We start from the raw sequence: 21,932 nt of genomic DNA, 5'->3' as shown, positions 1-21,932 counted from the left end.
CCCATAAGCAGACTATGATTGATAATGTCAAAAGCCGCACTGAAGTCTAACAAAACAGCTCCCACAATCTTTTTATCATAAATTTCTCACAGCCATCAGTCATTTGTGTAAGTGCCGTGCTAGATGTTGACTGTCCTTCCCTATAAGCATGCTGAAAGTGTGTTGTCAATTTGTTTACAGTAAAATAGCATTCTATCTGGTCAACAACATTTTCCCAAAAAGTTTACTAAGGGTTGGTAACAGGCTGACTGGTCGGCTATTTGAGCCAGTAAAGGGAGCTTTACTATTCTTGGGTAGCGGAATTCATTTTGCTTCCCTCCAGGCCTAAGGGAAAACACTTTCTCGTAGGCTTAGATTGAAGATATGGCAAACAGGAGTGGCAATATCGTCCACTATTATCCTCAGTAATTTCCCATTAATTCTCAGACCCCGGTGGCTTGTCATTGTTGATAGACAACAATACTTTTTTCACCTCCACACTCATTTTTACAGAATTCAAAATTACAATGCTTGTCTTTCATAATTTGATAAGTTATACTTGGATGTTTAGTGTCAGCGTTTGATGTTGGCATGCCATGCGAATCCTGCCAATGAAAAACAAATTAATTAATAATAATCAATATCAGTGTGTTTCGTGATGAATGAGCCATCTGATTCAATGAATGATTAGTTTGCCTTTTTGCCCAACATGTCATTTAAGGTGCTCCAAAGATTTTTACTATCATTCTTGATATAATTTATCTTTGTTTCAGTGTAGTTTCTTCTTTTTATTCAGTTTAGTCACATGATTTCTCAATTTGAAGTATGTTTGGCAAATGGTTGTGCAGCCAGACTTATTTGCCATTCCTTTTGCCTCATCCTTCTCATCCTTCTCAACCATACAATTTTTCAATTCCTCATCATGCTTATTAGTAACTAGAATACAACTATTTCATAAATGTGTTAAGTGCAGCTTCTGGGTTGCTCCTCATTACAGACCAACAAGTATTATTTATATCAACAACATAGGAATCACTACAAAACATCTTGTATAACCTCTTATACACTATATTAGGCCCTGCCTTTGGAACTAGATATGGCTACTATATTGTGATCCCTACAGCCGATGGATTTGGATACAGCTCTAAAGCAAATTTCTGCAGCATTAGTAAAGATGTGATCAATACATGTTGACGATTTCATTCCTGTGCTGTTTGTAACTACCCTGGTAGGTTGACTGATAAGAAGCTTTTTCTTGAGTGGGCAGCTTGATGAAAGGCAGTCAATATTTAAAATCACCCAGATAATATACCTCTATGTTGATATCACATACATTATCAAGCATTTCACACATGTTATCCAGATACTGACTGTTAGCACTTGGTGGTCTATAGCAGCTTCCCACAAGAATAGGCTTTAGGTGAGGCATATGAACCTGTAGCCATATTACTTCAACAGGATTAAACAGGAGATTGTCTCTTAGCTTTACAGGAATGTGGTTCTGAATATAAACAGCAACACATCCACCATTGGCATTTCTGTATTTTCTGTAGATGTTATAACCATGTATTGCTACCACTGTATCAAAGGTATTATCTAAGTGAGTTTCAGAGATTCAGAATATGAATGTCATCTGTTTCTATCAAATTATTGATTTCATTAACCTTGTTCTTAAGCTACATATATTAACATAGGCTATTTTTATCACTTTTCTGGGATGCTTGATTGTTTTCATTGCTTTACTGGGAAGCGTAGCAGAAGTAGACATGCTCATGTTATTTATGTTAGTGGTAGGTGAGCTGCACAGTGGACTTCCTACTAGGGCACACCGCCTCAGTGCTAACAGTATAACTCTGGTTCATAGGCACATGATTGCTGTTTACAATAGCTGTAGGATCAGCAGGCATTCAAGGCAGTTAAAGGGATATACAATGCATTCGGGAAAGTATTCAGACCCCTTGCCTTTTTCCACATTTTGTTACATTAAAGCCTTATTCTAAAATGGATGAAAAAAAAAACATTCATCAATCTACACACAATACCCCATAATGACAAAGCAAAACCTGTTTTTTAGAATTATTTTCAAATGTATGAAAACCCCCCAGAAATATCACATTTAAGTAAGTATTCAGACCCTTTACTCAGTACTTTGCTGAAGCACCTTTGGCAGCGTTTACAGCCTTGAGTCTTCTTAGGTATGACACTACAAGCTAGACACGCCTGTATTTGGGGAGTTTCTCCCATTATTCTCTGCAGATCCTCTCAAGCTCTATCAGGTTGGATGGGGAGCGTCGCTGCACAGCTATTTTCAGGTCTCTTTAGAGATGTTCGGTCGGGTTCAAGTCTGTGCTCTGGCTGGGCCACTCCAGGACATTCAGAGACTTGTTCTGAAGCAACTCCTGCGTTGTCTTGGCTGTGTCCTGAGGGTTGTTGTCATGTTGGAAGGTGAACCTTCACCCCAGTCTGAGGTCCTGAGCACTCTGGAGCAGGTTTTCATCAAGTATCTCTCTGTACTTTGCTCCATTCATCTTTCCCTCGATCCTGACTAGTCTCCCAGTCAGTGCCGCTGAAAAACATCCCCACAGCATGATGCTGCCACCATCATGCTTCACCATAAGGATGGTGCCAGGCTTTCTCCAGACGTGACGCTTGGCATTCTGGCCAAAGAGTTCAATCTAGGTTTCATCAGACCAGAGAATCTTGTTTCTCATGGTCTGTGAGTCCTTTAGGTGCCTTTTGGCAAACTCCAAGCGGGCTGTCTTTTGCCTTTTACTGAGGAGTGGCTTCCGCCTGGCCACTCTAACTAAAAGGCCTGATTGGGAGAGTGCTGCAGAGATGGTTGTCCTTCTGGAAGTGTCGCCCATCTCCACAGAGGAACTTTGGAGCTCTATCAGAGTGACCCTCGGGTTCTTGGTCACTTCACTGACCAAGGCCCTTCACCCCAGATTGCTCAGTTTGGCCGGGCGGCCAGCTTTAGGAAGTCTTGGTGGTTCCAAACTTCTTCCATTTAAGAATGATGGAGGCCACAGTGTTCTTGGGGACCTTCAATGCTGCAGACATTTTTTGGTTCCCTTCCCCAGATCTGTGCCTTGACACAATCCTGTCTCGGAGCTCTACGGACAATTACTTCAACCTCATGGCTTGGTTTTTGCTCTGACAACTGTGGGACCTTATNACTGCTTGCATTAGTTACCTGATGTGGAATAGAGTTCCATGTAGCCATGGCTCTATGTAGTACTGTGCACCTCCCATAGTCTGTTCTTGACTTGGGGATTGTGAAGAGACCTTTGGTGGCATGTCTTGTGGGGTATGCATGGGTGTCCGAGCTGTGTYCTCGTAGTTTAAACAGACATCTTGGTCCATTCATCATGTCAAAACTTCTTACAAAAACAAGTAGTGATGAAGTAAATCTCTCCTCCAATTTGAGTCATGAGAGATTTACATGTATATTATTAAATGTTAGCTCTCCMTGTACATTTAAGGGCCAGCAGTGRTGCCCTGTTCTGAGCCAATTGTAATTTTCRTAAGTACCTCTTCGTGGCACCTTACCACACGACTGAACAGTAGTCCAGGTTTGACAAAACTAGGGCCTATAGGACCTGCCTTGTTGATAGTGTTGTTWAAAAGGCAGAGCAGCACTTTATTATGGACAGACTTCTCCCRATTTTAGCTACTGTTGTATCAACATATTTTGACAGTTTACAATCCAGGGTCATGCCAGTTTAGTCACCTCGACTTGCTCAATTTCCACATTATTTATTACAAGATTTAGTTGAGGCTTAGGGTTAGTGAATGATTTGTCCCAAATACAGTGCTTTAAGTTTTTGAAATATTTAGGACTAACTTATTCCTTGCCACCCATTCTGAAACTAACTGCAGRTCTTTGTTAAGCGTTGCAGCCATTTCAGTCGCTGTAGTAGCTGATGTGTATAGTGTTGAGTCATCCGTATACATAGACACACTGGCTTTACTCAAATCCAGTGGCATGTCATTAGTAAAGATTTAAAAAAAAATAAGGGGCCTAGACAGCTGCCCTGGGGAATTCCTGATTCTACCTGCATTATGTTGGATAGGCTTCCATTAAATAACACCCTCTGTGTTCTGTTAGATAGGTAACTCTTTATCCACAATATAGCAGGGGGTGTAAAGCCCCATAAGCAGACTATGATTGATAATGTCAAAAGCCGCACTGAAGTCTAACAAAACAGCTCCCACAATCTTTTTATCATAAATTTCTCACAGCCACAGCCAAGACATTTTGGTTCCCTTCCCCAGATCTGTTGCTTACACAAGCCTATCTCGGAGCTCTACGGACAATTACTTCAACCTCATGGCTTGGTTTTTGCTCTGACAACTGTGGGACCTTATATAGACAGGTATGTGCCTTTCCAAATCATGTCAAATCAATAGAATTTACTACAGGTGGACTCCAATCAAGTTGTAGAAACATCTCAAGGATGATCAATGGAAACAGGATTCCCCTAGAGCTACATTTCGGTCTGAATTCTTATGTAAATAAGATATGTTTTATATTTTTAATACATTTGCAAAAACTTAGAGAAACCTGTTTTCAGGTCGTCATTATGGGTATTGTGTGTAGGTTGATGAGGGAAAAAATGATTGTATACATTTTGAAAGAAGGCTGTAATGTYACAAAATGTGGAAAAATACTGAATACTTTCCGAATGCACTGTACATTAGGTTACTTATATTGTGTCTACCAACGCCCCTGGGATAATGTACATTTGCTGAAGCATTATGACAACTCAGCGACACAATGGTAGGGWTTAACTGAGCTGGGCTTGGGCATACATGTCATGATAAAGCAGTCAGGGAAGGAACAGTCAGAGTATGYCTTCTTACCTGTACTGCTGTCTTGTGTCACATCTGCCAGCATTTGTCTCTCGAAGTTTAGTGGCCAGAACTCGGATTATATTCAYGAACAGCATAAAATTCACCTTTGATAAAAGACAATGACACAATGTAGCACACCAAAGCCCAATATCTCAACTACTAACTCTCTCAGAAAGCAGATAGTGGTAATAGTGGTCAGTAATTGTGATAATTAAACGTGTCAATTGAAAATGTTAAATGCCATTATGCCAATTAACATTTTCAATTGACATGTTTACTTACCACTATTGCTGTTAGAATGGGCACTTGTACAATCCACTTCAGATTGCCTGCACTTAGGTCCCAGCACCTGTAAGTGATAAACAGGGAATTTATGAAAAACGAATATAGATACGCATGATTGTGTAACTAATCGCTTTCAGGAACTAATCTATTTCGGTATATCCTAGTGTAACAACAACACATGGGGAAGTTGGCAACCCTTACAGACTGGTCCTAGGCTCTAAAGTCTTGGCTGGAATTCAATCCAGCCTGCCATAGCAATGTTTTACGCATGGTRCTTGTGTACAAGCTACTGCCTGCGCGCACACAATTCTTATTCTGAAAATGGTCAGAATCTACCTTAGGGTGGAGTCAACGCGATAGGCTAGTAGTAGCATGTTTCTACAGTACTCAAAGTAATTCTGTGATTTTATAAAACCATGTGGAAATAGTTACTACCGTGTAAATACTGCAATGTGGYTTTCGATTAAATTGAAGACGTACACTCTGCCTTTAAACATTCTATGAACCTAAGGGGATTCTTGAACACGTTCTAAGGTTCTGTCTCACATTCCCATGAAAGATTCTGGCAAATGCACAGTACTGTGTGTTCYGAGCCAACATCAATGATGACAAATTGGGATTACAGCGCAATACTTACTCTGTGTCTGCCAAGGTGGCTCTTACACTTGCCCACACTGTCACAAACATAGCTGGGACCCCTGKAAATCAACAACGAACATCAAGATAGATCTCAAAACAACTTAACAGCTGAGACCCCTGCAAAACAGATTATAATGATCTATAAATCACACAAATAATGATTAAACACAAAATACAGCAATTTTCTTCCAATTATTATAGTGGGTTCAAGTCAAAATTAGCCTTGTAATATACTGTTAATAAAGCGAGGCAATTGGGCGACACAGCATCCACATTGTATGCGCTGTGCTTACATGACCGTCACGCACAGTGTGTACAATGCAGGAGCCGTACAGCCTAGCTCTCTGAACTATTCTTGGGTTCTGTGTATAACAGTATTCACACCGTATGTGTGAAAACATGAAATAGTTAATAATTSTTGTTAAAACTCGTTTTTCAACCACTCCGCAAATTTATTGTTAACAAACTATAGTTTTGGCAAGTTGGATAGGACATCTACTTTGTGCATGACACAAGTAATTTTTCCAACAATTGTTTACAGACAGATTATTTCACTGTATCACAATTCCAGTGGATCAAAAGTTTACATACACTAAGTTGACTGTGCCTTTAAACAGCTTGGAAGATTCCAGAAAAATATGTCCAGCTTTAGAAGCTTCTGATAGGCTAATTACATAATTGAGACAATTGGAGCTGCACCTGTGGATGTATTTCAAAGCCTACCTTCAAACTCAGTGCCTCTTTGCTTGACATCATGGGAAAATCAAAAACAAATCAGCCAAGACCTCAGAAAAAAAATGTAGACCTCCACAAGTCTGGTTCATCCTTGGGAGCAATTTCCAAACACCTGAAGGTACCACGTTCATCTGTACAAACAATAGTACGTAAGTATAAACACCATGGGACCACGCAGCCGTCATACCGCTCAGGAAGGAGACGCCGTTCTGTCTACTAGAGATGAACATACTTTGGTGCGAAAAGTGCAAAACAATCCCAGAACAACAGCAAAGGACCTTGTGAAGATGCTGGAGGAAACGGGTACAAAAGTATCTATATCCACAGTAAAACAGTCCTATATCAACATAACCTAATGGCCGCTCAGCAAGAAAAGAAGCCACTGCTCCAAAACCAACATAAAAAAGCCAGACTGCAGTTTCACATGGGACAAAGATCATACTTTTTGGAGAAATGTTCTCTGTTGATGAAACAAAAATAGAACCGTTTGGCCATAATGACCATCGTTATGTTTGGAGGAAAAATGGGGAGGCTTGCAAGCCGAAAAACACCATCCCAACCGTGAAGGACGGGTGGTAGCATCATGTTTGGGGTGCTTTGCTGCAGAGGGACTGGTGCACTTCACAAAATAGAGGCATCATGAGGCGGAAAATGATGTGAATATATTGAACAACTATAAGACATCAGTCAGGAAGTTAAAGCTTGGTCGCAAATGGGTCTTCCAAATGGACAATGACCCCAAGCATACTCTAAAGTTGTGGCAAATGCTTAAGTACAACAAAGTCAAGGTATTGGAGTGTCATTACAAAGCCCTGACCTCAACTATAGAAAATGTAGGGCAGAACGAAAAGGTCGTGCGAGCAAGGAGGCCTACAAACCTGACTCCGTTACACCAGCTCTGTCAGGACGAATGGGCCAAAATTCCCCCAACTTATTGTGGGAAGTTTGTGGAAGGCTACCCGAAACGTTTGACCAAAGTTAAACAATTTAAAGGCAATGCTAKCAAATACTAATTGAGTGTATGTAAACTTCTGACCCACTGGGAACGTGATGAAAGAAATAAAAGCTGAAATAAATCATTCTCTACTATTATTCTGACATTTCACATTATTAAAATAAAGTGTTGATCCTAACTGACCTAAGACAGGGAATTTTTACTAGGTTTAAATGTCAGGAATTGTGAAAAACTGAGTTTAAATATATTGGCTAACGTGTATGTACACTTCCGACTTCAACTCTATTTGTTTTTTAAAGGGGTTCATTTAAGCTTATTGATTTCATTAGTAGCAGTGAATCTGCAGTAAAAATTTGTTTGCTATGACATCACATACCCCATCCAATCAAAGTGAATCCCCAGAGGTACTTCCTGTCTGAGAAGAAGGTCATGAAGATGAGGCTGTGGAGGTACAAGCCCTCTACTAGGATCCAGTAGTAGTTGGTGGCCAGGAAATACAGGAACAGGGTCACTGCTAATTTACAGCCAATCTAAAGGAAACACAACAGACAAATACATCTAATATACTGAATTTACTAAATACAATAGGCTATTTCATGGTCACAAGCACAAGGTTCTTCTTGTAGTGACCTGAAGCCATACATTTTGAATCTTTAGAATCCACTCTTGCTTTGCACTGTTATATACTGCTTGGCTTGTGTGACATACAGAAACACTAAGGCTAGTGTGTACACTGACAAATGTGTATTCACTTTGCAGGGAGTAAACCAACATTTAAGCCTCTCCATGATGAAACTTCTAGGTTCCAAGCACGGTTTGTACAATGAAAGATTTATTCTAATCCAATTAATACTGTGCATTGCTCAAACCTGGAGAGGTTGATAAAATATACAGGGAATTAAACAACAGGGAATTCCTGGTAGTTTAGCCTGTGTATGCCCCAAGAGATGCCAACCTCTATGCCTCTGTCTGTCCTACTCAGTGGTGTAGTGGTCCCTGGAGAAGTGGGTATACTCAAATTTAGCCATTTTTCCCCTCAAACGGCCCACCCGAAGATGTTTAAGCCTATCATTAGCATCACTATATTTTTCTGGTTCGTTAAATTGTATGAAACCTGGATGTTTTACTTCATATTATGAGGCATGACTTACCCTGCTTCAAAGTAACCTAAAGCCAAAATCTCACCATAGAAACGTGGAGGCAATTATTTTATAAAGACTTCTCATTTCCGCTCTCCTGTTCTATTGTTTTTCAAATCAACTTTCTTTCATTGTCTGGCAGCCAAAGATATTATCCTTGTCATATGAGCAACCCATAATAGTTGTTGCATCATTATATCTCCCCTCTTTCTAAATGTCCATCTCTGTCCAGGACAGAGTGCAATTTTCCCGCAAATTGCATTTTGGAACATTTGAYAGTAGGCCTACCGCCGTGTGCATATTGCTGRGCTTAAAACYTGAAGAACTAAGAGTTRATCAACATTTTAAGCTAAACATTCTGATCGGTTCCATTAGGCTTATTAATTGATAAGGCGTATACCTCCAATACTGGTCCTAATCCTCTACCAGGATACTTTGATGTACAGTACCAGTKAAAACTTTGGACACACCTACTCATTCAAGGGTTTTTCTTTATTTTTACTATTTTCTACATTGTAGAATAATAGCGAAGACATCAAAACTATGAAATAACACATATGGAATCATGTAGTAACCAAAAACYTTTTCAACAAATCCGAATATGTTTTAGATTTGAGATTCTTCGAAGTAGCCACCCTTTGCCTTGATGACAGCTTTGCACTCTCTCAACCAGCTTCATGAGGTATGATAATATGCGCGAGCCAAGAGAGACTTATCCTCTTAGCTTTCTTATCCAGTTTTATAATCAGACTTTCTTTGTGGCAAGTCTTTACAAATAGCATTGATTTAGCTTATTTAGAAATGCTGCGAGAGAAAGTAATAAAACAATCATAATGAAACGCCTCAAGAGTCATGTGTACTGAACGCTGGAATGACTGAATGCTAGCAACTCATATCGAATAGTCCCTGGATTACATTGATCACTATGTCCGGCCTTTTACAATGATCCAACAAATTTAGAACAGACGTTTCACAAAAACAGTCAGAACTGTATTTATGAAAATATGTTCTACGTAAATAATTACACAGGTGCCTTGGTCAATAACTTCACTACCTTAGCCTGGTACTTACTATTCTCACGTATTAATCCTRCTATAGTCTGGGGACAATGTTAGGTACTTACAAACTGGGTTTTGTTAGCTGGAGGAGCCTCAGTGATGGACTTGAGATCTTCCACACTGACTCTTTCCATGTCCTCTAGGGCAGAACCAGAGTATAGCACCACATCCTTTATGAAGATGCTGATGCCTCGCAGCATGAAAGACACAAACAGGTGCATGTGGATGTAGTTCCTGGTACAATGCAACCGCCTGGATGAGTGGAGGAGATAAATATACAAAAAAAGATATCATCTTCACAGTGACAAGCAATAGTCGTGTTGTGGTAATACTAGGTCATACTATTGGCTTACTCAAACCAAAGACAATCATTGAAAGAAATACAGAAATGCTTGTGCAAAACTTCTGAGAAACTGACGCTACTAAGCCGTTAATACACTAGGAACCAATGTTTAAATCTTATCAAGGTGGTAAGTGTGTGGAGGGGGGAAGAGTTTTCCACAGTGAGTGTGTTTGTATGTACAGTACCAGTCAAACATTTGGACACAGCAACTCATTCCAGGGTTTTTCTATTTTTTTTAACCATTTTCTACATTGTAGAATAATAGTGAAGACATCAAAACAAAGAAATAACACATATGGAATCATGTAATAACCCCAAAAAAGTGTTAAACAAATCAAAATATATTTTATATTTGAGATTCTTCAAAGTAGACACCCTTTCTGCAAAGCTGTRATCAAAGCACTCTTGGCATTCTCTCAACCAGCTTCATGGTTTAGTCAACTGGAATGCATTTCAATTAACAGGTGTGCCTTGCTAAAAGTTAATTTGTGGATTTTTTTTCATTCTTAATGCGTTTGAGCCAATCAGCCAATCGAACGTTTCTTCAAGTGCAGTCACAAAATCCATCACACTCTTTGATGAAACTGGCTCTCACGAGGACCGCCACAGGAATGGAAGACCCAGAGTTACCTCTGCTGCAGAGGATAAGTTCATTAGAGTTAACTGCATCTCAGATTGCAGCCCCAATAATTGCTTGACATAGTTCGAGTAACAGACACATCTCAACATCAACTGTTCAGAGGAGACTGCGTGAATCAGGCCTTCATGGTCGAATTGCTGCAACAACAAAAAACACTACTAAAGGACACCAGTAAGAAGAAGAGACTTCTTTTGGCTAAGAAACACGAGGAATGGACATTAGACCAGTGGAAATCTGTCCTTTGTTCTGATGAGTCCAAATTTGAGATTTTTGGTTCCAATAGCTGTGTCTTTGTGAGACGCAGAGTAGGTGAACYGATGATCTCCACATGTGTGGTTCCCACCATGAAGCATGGAGGAGGAGGTGTGATGGGGCTTTGCTGGTGTCAGTGTCGGTTATTTATTTAGAATTCAAGGCACACTTAACCAGCATGGCTACCACAGCCTTCTGCAGCGATATGCCATCCCATCTGGTTTGCGCTTCATTTGTTTTGCAACAGAACATTGACCCAACACACCTCCAGGCTGTGTTAGGGCTGTTTGACCAAGAAGGAGAGTGATGGAGTGCTGCATCAGATGACCTGGCCTCCACAATCACCCAACCTCAACCCAATTGAGATGGTTTGGGATGAGTTGGACCGCAGAGTGAAGGAAAAGCAGTCAACAAGTGCTCAGCATATGTGGGAGCTCCTTCAATACTGTTGGAAAAGCATTCCAGGTGAAGCTGGTTGAGAGAATGCCAAGAGTGTGCAAAGCTGTCATCAAGGCAAAGGGTGGCTACTTTGAAGAATCTCAAATATATTTTGATTTGTTTAACACTTTTTCATATGTGTTATTTCATCGTTTCGATGTCTTCACTATTATTCTACATTGTATAAAATAGTAAAAATAAAGAAAAACCCTTGAATGAGTAGGTGTGTCCATACTTTTGACTGGTACTGTATGTGTTCGTGATGTGTGTGAGTGTACGTGTGTTTGTATTTTCACACTCTTCAGAACAATACTCATCCTAATTAGAGCCAGCTGAATTCCGCGCTGACTATAACACATTCTTGAGATTTAGGGGCTTGAAAAGCACAAATATTGAATTGCAGAGCTCAAAGTGAGCTGTAAAAACAAAATTGCAAGCATGTGTTGAGCAGATCCAAGAGCATGCGTATTTCCTCCCAGACAAGCAAAAGTTTCTCACATTATCCTCAAAACATCCCTTGCCAACATTGAAGGGATAATTTGATGAAGTTGGAGTCGGATTGTATTGTGTTGTCGATACACAGGCTATACCAAACTAAAAACGGTTATCTATATTCTGACATTTGCTTTCATGTAAATCCAAGCATTTGTCAGACACCCCATGTTGGCAACAAATGTTAGCCTCCAGCGATATAAAATTATTATTGATCATGAAGCCAATTTGGCTAAGAATATTCTAAAAACCCTTATCAGTGTAGTGATGGGGGAACAAATCGATACAGTTACATATTATTTTGGACAATATTTTATTTTATTTTATTGATACTTTGACTCCAAGTGWCAATTGCTAGGTAGTGTTATTTGGCGCTATTCGGCTGTACCTGCACCAAAACTCTGGTATTTCATTGCATAGCTTGTTCTCCATCTTCTTTTAAATAACGAGCCATTATGTTTTCATATTTCCATGACTGATCAAAACTAATTTCCTCATGTTCTCTCGTTTCTCTGCAGCAGACATATAGTGAGCATTCTTTTTGGAACATCAAATCGCAATAACATGTCAGTATTGAATCGCAATACACATAAAATTGTGAGAATCGCAATATATATTGTATCGGCACGTAAGTATTGTGATAATATCCCTGGCAATTCCCAGCCCTGTATCTGTCACGCCCTGACCGTAGAGATCTTTTTATTKRCTATGTTTGGTTGGTCAGGGTGTGACTCGGGTGGGAAACTCTATGTTCTGTGTTTCTATGTTTTGGCCGGGTATGGTTCTCAATCAGGGACAGCTGTCTATCGTTGTCTCTGATTGGGAATCATACTTAGGCAGCCTTTTTTCCTTTTGTATTTTGTGGGTAGTTGTCTTTGTTAGTGGCCTGTATAGCCCTAGTAAGCTTCACATTAGTTTTTGTTGTTTCTTGTTTTGTTGGCGYCATTTATAATAAAGAAAGATGCACGCTCACCACGCTGCACCTTGGTCCGGTCATTTCCACSACGACGGCGATCGTGACAATATCAGTGTAGGCCTACAGTGTATTACTGTGGCAAGCAGTGAGTATATATAACAAGTAACCGCAGAAAACTCATGAATCATTATTTGCTTGTGTCTAACCTCTGCAGTCAAACCCATTACTACATTTTAGTCATTTAGCAGACGCACTTATCCAAACCGACTCATAAGAGCAATTAAGGTGCCTTGCTCAAGGGTACATCGGCCGATTTTTCACCTAATTGGCTTAGGGATTACTGGCCCAACGCTCTTAACCACTAAGCTACCTGCCACCTCTCAACTGGCTATTAAGATATTGGACAAGCTCTCCTTTGGGGAATTTTGATTTGTGAAGTGGTGAGGGAAACTAATTTGTGAACAGGAAGAGGAAAAACACCAGTGCTAATGTGCAGTATGTATCCCTCGGTCTCTCCACAGAAAACATTTATGAACCTGCCTCTCCTGTGTCTGAGGGTTTTAAAAGCCTGACATGTTAAAGGGAAGAGGGAGATGTAGCTGGAGTGCTCCTGAATGCGCTGCTGGGACGTCAGCCCAGACCCCCGGGGACCCACGAGACGTGTGATTKAACTAATTTGTCCTGTAGATTTCCTGGTGCCAGTTTAGGGTCTCTCTCTCTTAAAACATTTACTCCCTTCTGAGAAGCCTGGCTTAGGCTCTAAGTCACGTTGAGCGCAATGTTTGTGAACACAACTTTACACCAATTCCTGGACTTGACACTCTCCCTCCGCTAAACAAAAATTTGTAAATAATGGGGAGGTTTCCTTGCATTAATCACCTAAAAGAAAAATGAAACGATTCAATGTAAAATGTCAAACAAATTCAACCTTGTGTGCAAGGATTAGTGTTCATGCTGCTGAATTTGTTTTTTGTAATTTGTTATTTGGCTAAGGCAATGATAAGAACAAAGTAACTGTCTCTAGAAAATCCAACCAAATTCCCTACATATCAAATTGACTGTCAGAACTAATTTGCCAATCTATTTCTCTTTCAGCCTGCCTTAACTGCCCGGACATGACAGAATATTAAATTAGGGTGAAACTGCACACCAATATATTAGTGATATTTATTTAACTAGGCAAGTCAGTTAAGAACAAATTCTTATTTACAATGACAGCCTACCGGGGAACCGTGGGTTAACTTCCTTGTTCAGGGGTAGAACGACAGATTTTTACCTTGTCAGCTCAGGGATTCGATCCAGCAACCTTTCGGTTACTGGCCCAATGCTCTAACCACTAGGCTACCTGCCGCCCACATCTTCATGTAAACATACAACCAAGTAAATATAACCACTAACCACGGCTGAGGTCTGAGATGAATAAGTATGAAAATAACAAAGACTACTGTAAATGCCAGCAAGATGAGGCACGATTCACAATTACACGCTGGCTCCAAGGCAACAACCTCAAAGGCAGCCACCTCTAATCCTTTTAAAAGTCAAACGCTCATGGAAAAGCAAAGGTAAAACATTACACAAACACATTTTGCAGGCTTTGTCTCTTTGTTTCACCACACAAACATTTGATGAGAGATTTGGTGGGAGACAAAATATTGACTGAGGAAGGAATTTTCCCAAAGACAAGTACTACTCACCGGAAATAACCCAGGATGATCACAGCCACCATAAGTGATCCCAGAGAGATGGAGTAGCCCACTGTGTAGATGAGGTACAAACGGTCAAATACTTCCTGTTGAGAGAGACAAGATCGTTTGAAGGAGAAATATTACGAGAGACAGAGTAGCCCATTGTGTAGATAAGGTACAGACGTTCAAATACTTCCCGTTGAGAGAGACAAGGTCATATGAAGGAGATATATTGTTAGTCATATCAGGTGGCAGGTCAGGAGTGAACTGTCTACTCAGAGGTGTCGGCCTACTTACAGTAGCCTGCTTGAGGAGGTGATAAATGTTTGATAAGTGTACCTGGTGTGCTACATTGATTGTTTTTTTTCAACATAAAAGTCATTGACCCAGGACATTCCAATTACACAATATTGTCCCCATAAATCTGCTGAAAGCGTTCATAGGGTCTCTGTGCCTCACTGTTTGAACCTTTATAGAGGCACTGAGGATAATGTTACTATACGACAAAAATGACTACTAAACAGAAAACTGCCGCGGACCAAAAACAAAACACCATGCATCTTAAAGCTCAAAGAAGGTGCTGTCATGGTGTGCGACCATTCCAAGGTCTAAGGTCCTTTCATGGTGTGCGACCATTCCAGGCCTCTGATTAGTTTCTGAATAAAATAAGGTGCGTTACTTCTGACACTGAGCTGCCCACCAGAGGACTGACGCCCACCAGGCAATGGGCTGCCCGCCAAGTGTCAGACTGAGATGGAGATTTCTAATAAACAGAATATTTGGCTTGAGAGATGTGCCGCACTGACAAAAGCCCTGGGTGGGGTGGGGTGTGGTGCGTGCTGGGGCTTCCAGCTGGAGATTACAGCACAGAGCAGGCAACCAGAGGACATACTGCTGGAGAGGTGAGCCGCTAAAAYAACCTGGATTCAAATAGGATTGGTTTTATTTCAAATATTTTAGCTGCACTTGATTGAGCTTGCCTGGCTAAAATAAATCATGTTCACCTGGCACTCCAGGCAGTACTCAATCATACTCTCAAAGTATTTGAAATACTGTTTGAATCCAGGTCTGGCCTCTAGCTAGCTACCCGTGGTTGCTGGATCAACACAGCCTAGTGGAGAGGCTCCTCTGGGGCCTGCTGTAACCAGAGCCTACTCCACTGCTGTTATCATTTAGGGATGGGGACACAGTGCCAAACCCAAGGGTTCCTAAGTTGTGGTGCACGGCTGAAGGGTTTAATTTGGTGCATATGCATTTTTCATTAACTATAGCTGCTGCTATGAGTCCTGGGACCGGGAGACCATCAACATAAACATTTGAAGTCTAAGAAGAAATAAATCAGGGGCCCTCTCCTCAAAATGTGGATGGAAGGATACCCATGACATCCTCGCCCACAACCGTAATGTTGAGACCCACATTTAAAAGGAGGAGAGAAGAATGCACGTGCGGGGAGAGACCAGAGAAGTTTGGTTTAATATTCATATGAAGCCAGATATTTTGGGTTGCAGTAAGCGGTCTCTGGTGCACGTTATTATGGGAGTAAGCCCAAAAGCAGATAGCCTGGTTAAACCAGACTGAATCCAACCTACAGTACTCAGGATGACCTTTTCTGAACCTTGGCTGGAGCTAACCGCTAAGTATCCTTGCTCAGGTWAAGAGTGGGGAGTAGCGTTCGACAATTTCCTGCTTAGCGCCCTCGACTCGTCATTCAGGGACTGATTACTTACCGCCTCCTTTTACATGGCCCAGTGTTACCCATGGCAACCTGTTACCCATGGCAACCTGCTGACCACTAGACTTGGGCTCAATTCGAATTGAAGGCAGTCAATTCAGGAAGTGATTTGAATAAAACATGTCTAAACTTTTGAAATAGCTTCTACTTTTCAGTTCATTGAGAAGTCATTGAAAATAAAAGCATTTTTTTCGATTATTGAATTGTAATTTTTGCTTGCTTCCTGAATTTACTGCCTTCAATTCAAATGTAGCCCAACCTTGTTGTCCATTGGCCCAGGACTGAGTGTAACAGGCAATCCATTTGATCAATGAGCACCTCAAATAACAGTTGAGGGCAGAGTAAATAATAGAATGAATGGAATTGGAATGGCCTCTGTGATGATAACGGAACTAAGCAAAAATAAAGACGTAACAGTATCAGCAGTTTTTCTAGGATTAAAGATACTTTAAAGTGTTTAAGACATTACATTTTCCACATGTTGAATCTTTTCCTCGAAATCCTGGCTACAGCACTCATTTTTGGAGAGATGTGCCTGTCATATAGCCTTTTATACCGATATCCAATTCAGCTCCAATATATTTAAGTCAGAAGAAGAAGCCTATCATATCAGATTGTAAGAAGGGGTTCAATGGAGGTAACGCTTCGCTTAATCTAGCAATAGATTATTTGTCCCAAACACAATTATAATCATTCCAAACATTGTTCACATAATCTCCAATGGGGAAATAAGTCAATAGTAAAGAATTGGCATGTCTGCTTTTCATTTGAAGTAGCCTCACACATCTTTTGTTCCATTTGGCGACATTCTTCATCTAAATGGTAAACAGGGTTTTTATGTTGATCTTCTAAATATCTTTTGTCATTGTTAGGTTTCCTGCAAATGGGTAGAAGCATCAGAAAAAGCAGAATGTAAACGAGTCTAACAATGGGGATGGCAGACAGACGATGAACACTGTAGAGGTTCAAGAAGTTAGACATGTGAGGTTAGAGAATGATTGAGCCCTCAGAGAGCAGTAGCTAGCTAGCTCCTGCAGTATACTCACACACACATCCCCCCCTACAGCTCCATCTGAATTGTGACAGAAATGAAAAGCGGCCTAACCTACACCAGTAAAAAGGGCCTAGTTTCTTACCAATCAGATCACACGTCCAATATCATACACATTCCAATACCTCCACATTGATTGTGTAGGCTAATGCTAGAACTGCCCTCAAACAATAGATTGAAATAGACTTAAATGTCACACTTTTTCCCCCCAGAAAAAATACACACAATGGCCATTGTCCCTGTCCACTGCTATTGTGTCACGTCTCTGACAGTTGGCATTGTCTAATGGTGTGAAGAAATGCATGCTAGGATAGACATGACCCTCACCTTCTCATTATTTTGGTTATAGTGCGAGAGGAATTTTGCACATTCACTGTAGTTTGCCCATGTCTTGTTGTTGGTAGTGGTCAGCTCCCACGTCCCATTGTTGTCACAGCGACGATAGGCTAGTCCTGTAGAATACAACACATAGAATACAACAGAATGACAATGCACGTGTCATTTCTTTTCACCTGTAAGTATATATTGGTGTTGTATACTAGGATATACTGTGCGTAACAATTTCCCAGAATAAATGTCCATGCCCATTTTTTATTATTATTATTTTTTTTTTTAAACATGCTGTTGGCATTTTCTAGGAAACAAAGTGAATAGTATGTTAGGAGTTTGGTAGAATGTCATCACATCAGAAATCATGTGTATTTCTTCCAGTGTAACAGCCTTGTTAGATGAAGAACTCAAGTTTTAAAAGATCACATCTTGCTGCGTCGATGTAACTATAGAAACGTATTCAAAAGCAACGCCCTATGCTGTCTTCCAGAGTAAAGCAGTTACAAGAGGTTGTTTTCAGATTTTACAATAGTGAACACCATTACCTATAATATATGCCAATTAGCAGACACTTTTATCCAAAGCGACTTAGTCATGCGTGCGTACATTTGACGTAAAACTGAAAATTAGCTCAGTGAAAGAGAACTGTTGAACTGCAGGCTACCCAGGGCCTGTCTTACCTTTATGGTTGAAGTCGTAAATGTACTCTGGACAGGCAGTGGACACCAGCTTTCCAGGAGACCCCTCAGGCCAACAAACAATGCCATCCCACTCTGGCGAGCAGTAACCATCTGCAGGAATAGAGCCAAAGCAGTAGTGACATTTAAGCCTAGTGACGTTGACTGTTCACTGCCTTGGCTCCAACATTACGTCGCCTTAGGCTTCGTTATATTCCAAGACACCAATGAGTAGCTGTTTTTAGATTGTGTTGTCCCCTGAAAAGGATACACAAATGAACTTTAACCTAATGTCATGATCATAAATAGCACGTAGAGAAAGATGGCCCCAGTAGCCTGTTAATTGGTGGGTAAGTAGGAAATGGATATAATGTCCCTTGTTCACAACACCAGTCATCTATAGCAGTGATGTCTTCTGTCTGCTGGATATGTTTGATCATCCAGAGAAGATTTGAGGCTGCTGCTCTCCATCAAAACTACAATTAATGCTAAACAAACAAGCATATAATTCCCAAAATAGCTCAAAATGTCAACATTTTCAAGCAAATTTGTGTCATACTTCAATGTTTTTATTGTACTTTGTTTTGGCATGAATCTACTTCCACTGTTTACGTCCACCTCACAAGAAAGACATGCTTGTTACTCTATGTTGCTTCCGCCGCATGAAAAGGAGACTTGCAATGTTGCAGTCAGGAAATAACTGAGTAGGCCTATGCAGGCATGTTTCTAATGATCCATAGGAGGGGCATAGGCCTAAATGCACTATTTATTGAATGTTTATGATCTTACCGCAGCACTCACACACTTCAACATAAAGCATATCTCTTCTGTTAAAGTGGTTTCAATATGGATCTTATTTGTGGAAATTCCATGCAAAATSAAGAAAACAACAGCGACAATGGTGCAGGGTTCTGGATCCCTTGGGAAAAAACAAAGATACAATGGTACACCACTGAGACAGTCTAGTTCACCACAGTGGAAGAGCAGAGTCAAGCAGTTAGCAGTTCTGCTAACCTCTCTTATTTCCACCCTCTTGTAAAATCTTTCTTCCTCACCCCCTCGGTATGCGTACAGCGCGGTAAAGTTTTTGTTTGTATACTTTAAGCAAGTTTGCAAAAAATGCCTTTGACTCGCAAGGAATTATTGCTTTGGCAAACAGAACAAACCGTAGATAGATGTCAAGCAACCTTATGTTCATTGATACATAGGGGCAGCAGTAGCATTTTAGAACAAAATTATTCTTAATTGTTAGCTATACCAAATGGTGCAGAAACCTTAGCCTTCCGACAGTGGGAATGTAGTACCCTCTCCCCACAGATCCCTGGCAGAAGCCACTTTCTGGCTACGCTTTCATTTTCTATTATTGAAAACATCTTCCCCACACTCACCACTAATAACTAGATAAGGATAAAACAAAAACGGTTTTCTCTTTGCTATGAAATGTATTACTTTCTCATTCATGTAATCAATGTTACAAAGAGGCTATGACYACATTATTTTTTATGTGCCTTCAAAATCGCCCGTCATTCGGATATCATAATTAGAGAGCACACTTCATATTTTTTCAACTGGTTTTYGATTGAGAGAGAAGCCTAAGATGCTTCAGGTTTTTCTATATCAATGATCACARGTCCTGGGAGTGAAATCGGTCTTAGGTTTAAGTTTTTTTCACTGAACTTTTATAACCCATCGGACCACCTACCAACAGGCTCAAATTAAACACAGAACACACACATATATAATTTCCTATAAATTCCATGACCATGATTTAAATATAAATGTGACTATGGGGGAGTGGTGGACTTTGGTATTGGTGATGTAATTGAGGTTTATAATAACGCTTTCTTTTCCCTCCAGTCATTTGATTCAAGTCTTGCAGATGTCAAAACATATCGCAGTAGAGTTTTGATAGTTGCAAGCTTTTACACCAAGACCACACGTTTGAATGCTGAGCTATTTTCACACACTGCAAGGTCTGGGGTCTTGAGCCCACATCCCTCCACTGACCTAACCAGGCAAACCTCAGTGTCTCCCTCAATGAAAACGTTGTCTCAGGGAAGTAATGGAGAACTCATGTGTATTTAAGGCACAAATGAGAAATAATAACAAATAGATGGGACTTCACAGTGAAACACTGCAACACTAAACAAGACCCTGGCCTTGGGCTGAGGTTGGCCCACCACCCTACCAGCCACCACTTTCAAAATAGTTAGAATAGAAAGATCAGTTCATTACTATTTGCTAATTTTACAACCACACGGTGCAAACCATTTGAAACAGTCATCCCTCCACAGTTCTAATAATAGTTTGGCTAACCACAAGTTTACAGTGGCACATAACACCAACGGGTGCTCACATAAGACATGGTCAAGGCAAATCTGGAAGAAAAGCCAAACGCCTCAAAAATGTATTCAGTTGCTATTCTTTGAGTTTGAGTCAGCATGCAAGGTTTTTCCACAATAGAGGAGACCAAAATGAGCTTCAGCCTATTCCAAATAAAGGACACACTTTTCTTAGCCAATGTTGTCAACATTACAAAAATAAAAACTATTCATAAAACATAATGGCCAGTTAACAGCAAAAGTTTCCACCATATTTTTGTCACGTATACTCCCTCTCTGGCCTCTAGGTCACCAGACTGCTGATTATTACACGCACCTGTCACCCTCGTCATGTGCACCAGCACTTATTGACACTCACCTGGACTCCATCACCTRCTTGATTACCTGCCCTATTTATGTCACTCCCTTTGGTTCCTTCCCTAGGTGTTATTGTTTCTGTATCTAGCTGTTAGTGTTTCTTTTTTTGTTCAACTTTGTTTATTTATTAAATGTATTCAGTCCCTGAACTTCCTGACTCTCAGCGTACATCGMTACAAATTTCTACAGGGTCATCATGAGACTAACTACAACATAGGCTATACTGTACAGAACATAATGATGTCAAAGTATTTGCCACCTAATAAACAATGTGCACATTAGGTTGAAATGAAGTTCAAATGAAAATMCTCAAATTATAAAGTAAAAAGAATACTGAATTAACCAAGCACACCAAATAAGGTATTGAAAGCTTTTTCAGGCAAAAAGTACACCAGAGCTTTCCCTCTCTCTTTGAGAGGTAGGTAATATGCATACCCACATTTCAGCTTCAGCTGAGCTATGATTGTGAAGACGTGTGTGTCACGCCCTGATCTGTTTCACCTGTCCTTGTGATTGTCTCCACCACCTCCAGGTGTCGCTTATTTTTCCCCAGTGTATTTATCCCTGTGTTTCCAGTCTCTCTGTGCCAGTTTGTCTTGCATGTTTCCAAGTCAACCAGCAATTTTCCCGTTCTCTTGCTTTTTGCATTCGCCTTTTTTTTTCTAGTCCTCCCGGTTTTGACCCTTGCCTGTTTCTGGACTTTGTACCCGCCTGCCTGACCATTCTGCCTGCCTTGACCACGAGCCTGTCTGCCACTCTGTACCTCCTGGACTCTGATCTGGTTTTGACCTTTTTGCCTGTCCACGACCATTCTCTTGCCTCCCCTTWAGATTAATAAACATTTGTAGGACTCCAACCATCTGCCTCCTGTGGTTGCATTTGGGTCTCGCCTTGATAGTGTGCAACCTTTCAAAAAGGGGTCAGGTTACAGCCAACAGCCTAAGTCAATTCTACTACTCTCTGACAGCGTCACCAGGTATACAGGTTAYGTAGTCATCTCTGATGCACCCACCGTGGTTCAATGTAATTTCAT

The 21,932-nt window shown here is 40.6% G+C and overlaps 1 protein-coding gene across 1 annotated transcript in view; it reads right to left on the bottom strand.

Annotated features, from left to right (window-relative positions):
- The window catches only part of pth1r (parathyroid hormone 1 receptor), a 99,925-nt gene that overhangs the window by 20,308 nt on the left and 57,685 nt on the right, over nucleotides 1–21,932 (bottom strand). Inside the window, exons 3-10 of the mRNA XM_024009265.2 lie at nucleotides 18,204–18,314; nucleotides 17,521–17,645; nucleotides 14,420–14,514; nucleotides 9,710–9,896; nucleotides 7,824–7,977; nucleotides 5,756–5,816; nucleotides 5,116–5,182; nucleotides 4,843–4,937 (exon numbers count right to left, since the gene is read on the bottom strand). Coding sequence (XP_023865033.1) covers nucleotides 4,843–4,937; nucleotides 5,116–5,182; nucleotides 5,756–5,816; nucleotides 7,824–7,977; nucleotides 9,710–9,896; nucleotides 14,420–14,514; nucleotides 17,521–17,645; nucleotides 18,204–18,314 — 895 coding nt within the window. The remainder of the gene's footprint in view (nucleotides 1–4,842; nucleotides 4,938–5,115; nucleotides 5,183–5,755; nucleotides 5,817–7,823; nucleotides 7,978–9,709; nucleotides 9,897–14,419; nucleotides 14,515–17,520; nucleotides 17,646–18,203; nucleotides 18,315–21,932) is intronic.

The sequence above is a fragment of the Salvelinus sp. IW2-2015 genome, linkage group LG19 (genome assembly GCF_002910315.2).
Source record: "Salvelinus sp. IW2-2015 linkage group LG19, ASM291031v2, whole genome shotgun sequence".
Lineage (NCBI taxonomy): Eukaryota > Metazoa > Chordata > Actinopteri > Salmoniformes > Salmonidae > Salvelinus > Salvelinus sp. IW2-2015.
Note: the sequence above shows the minus strand (reverse complement) of the source record. Positions and strands in the feature narration are given on the sequence as shown.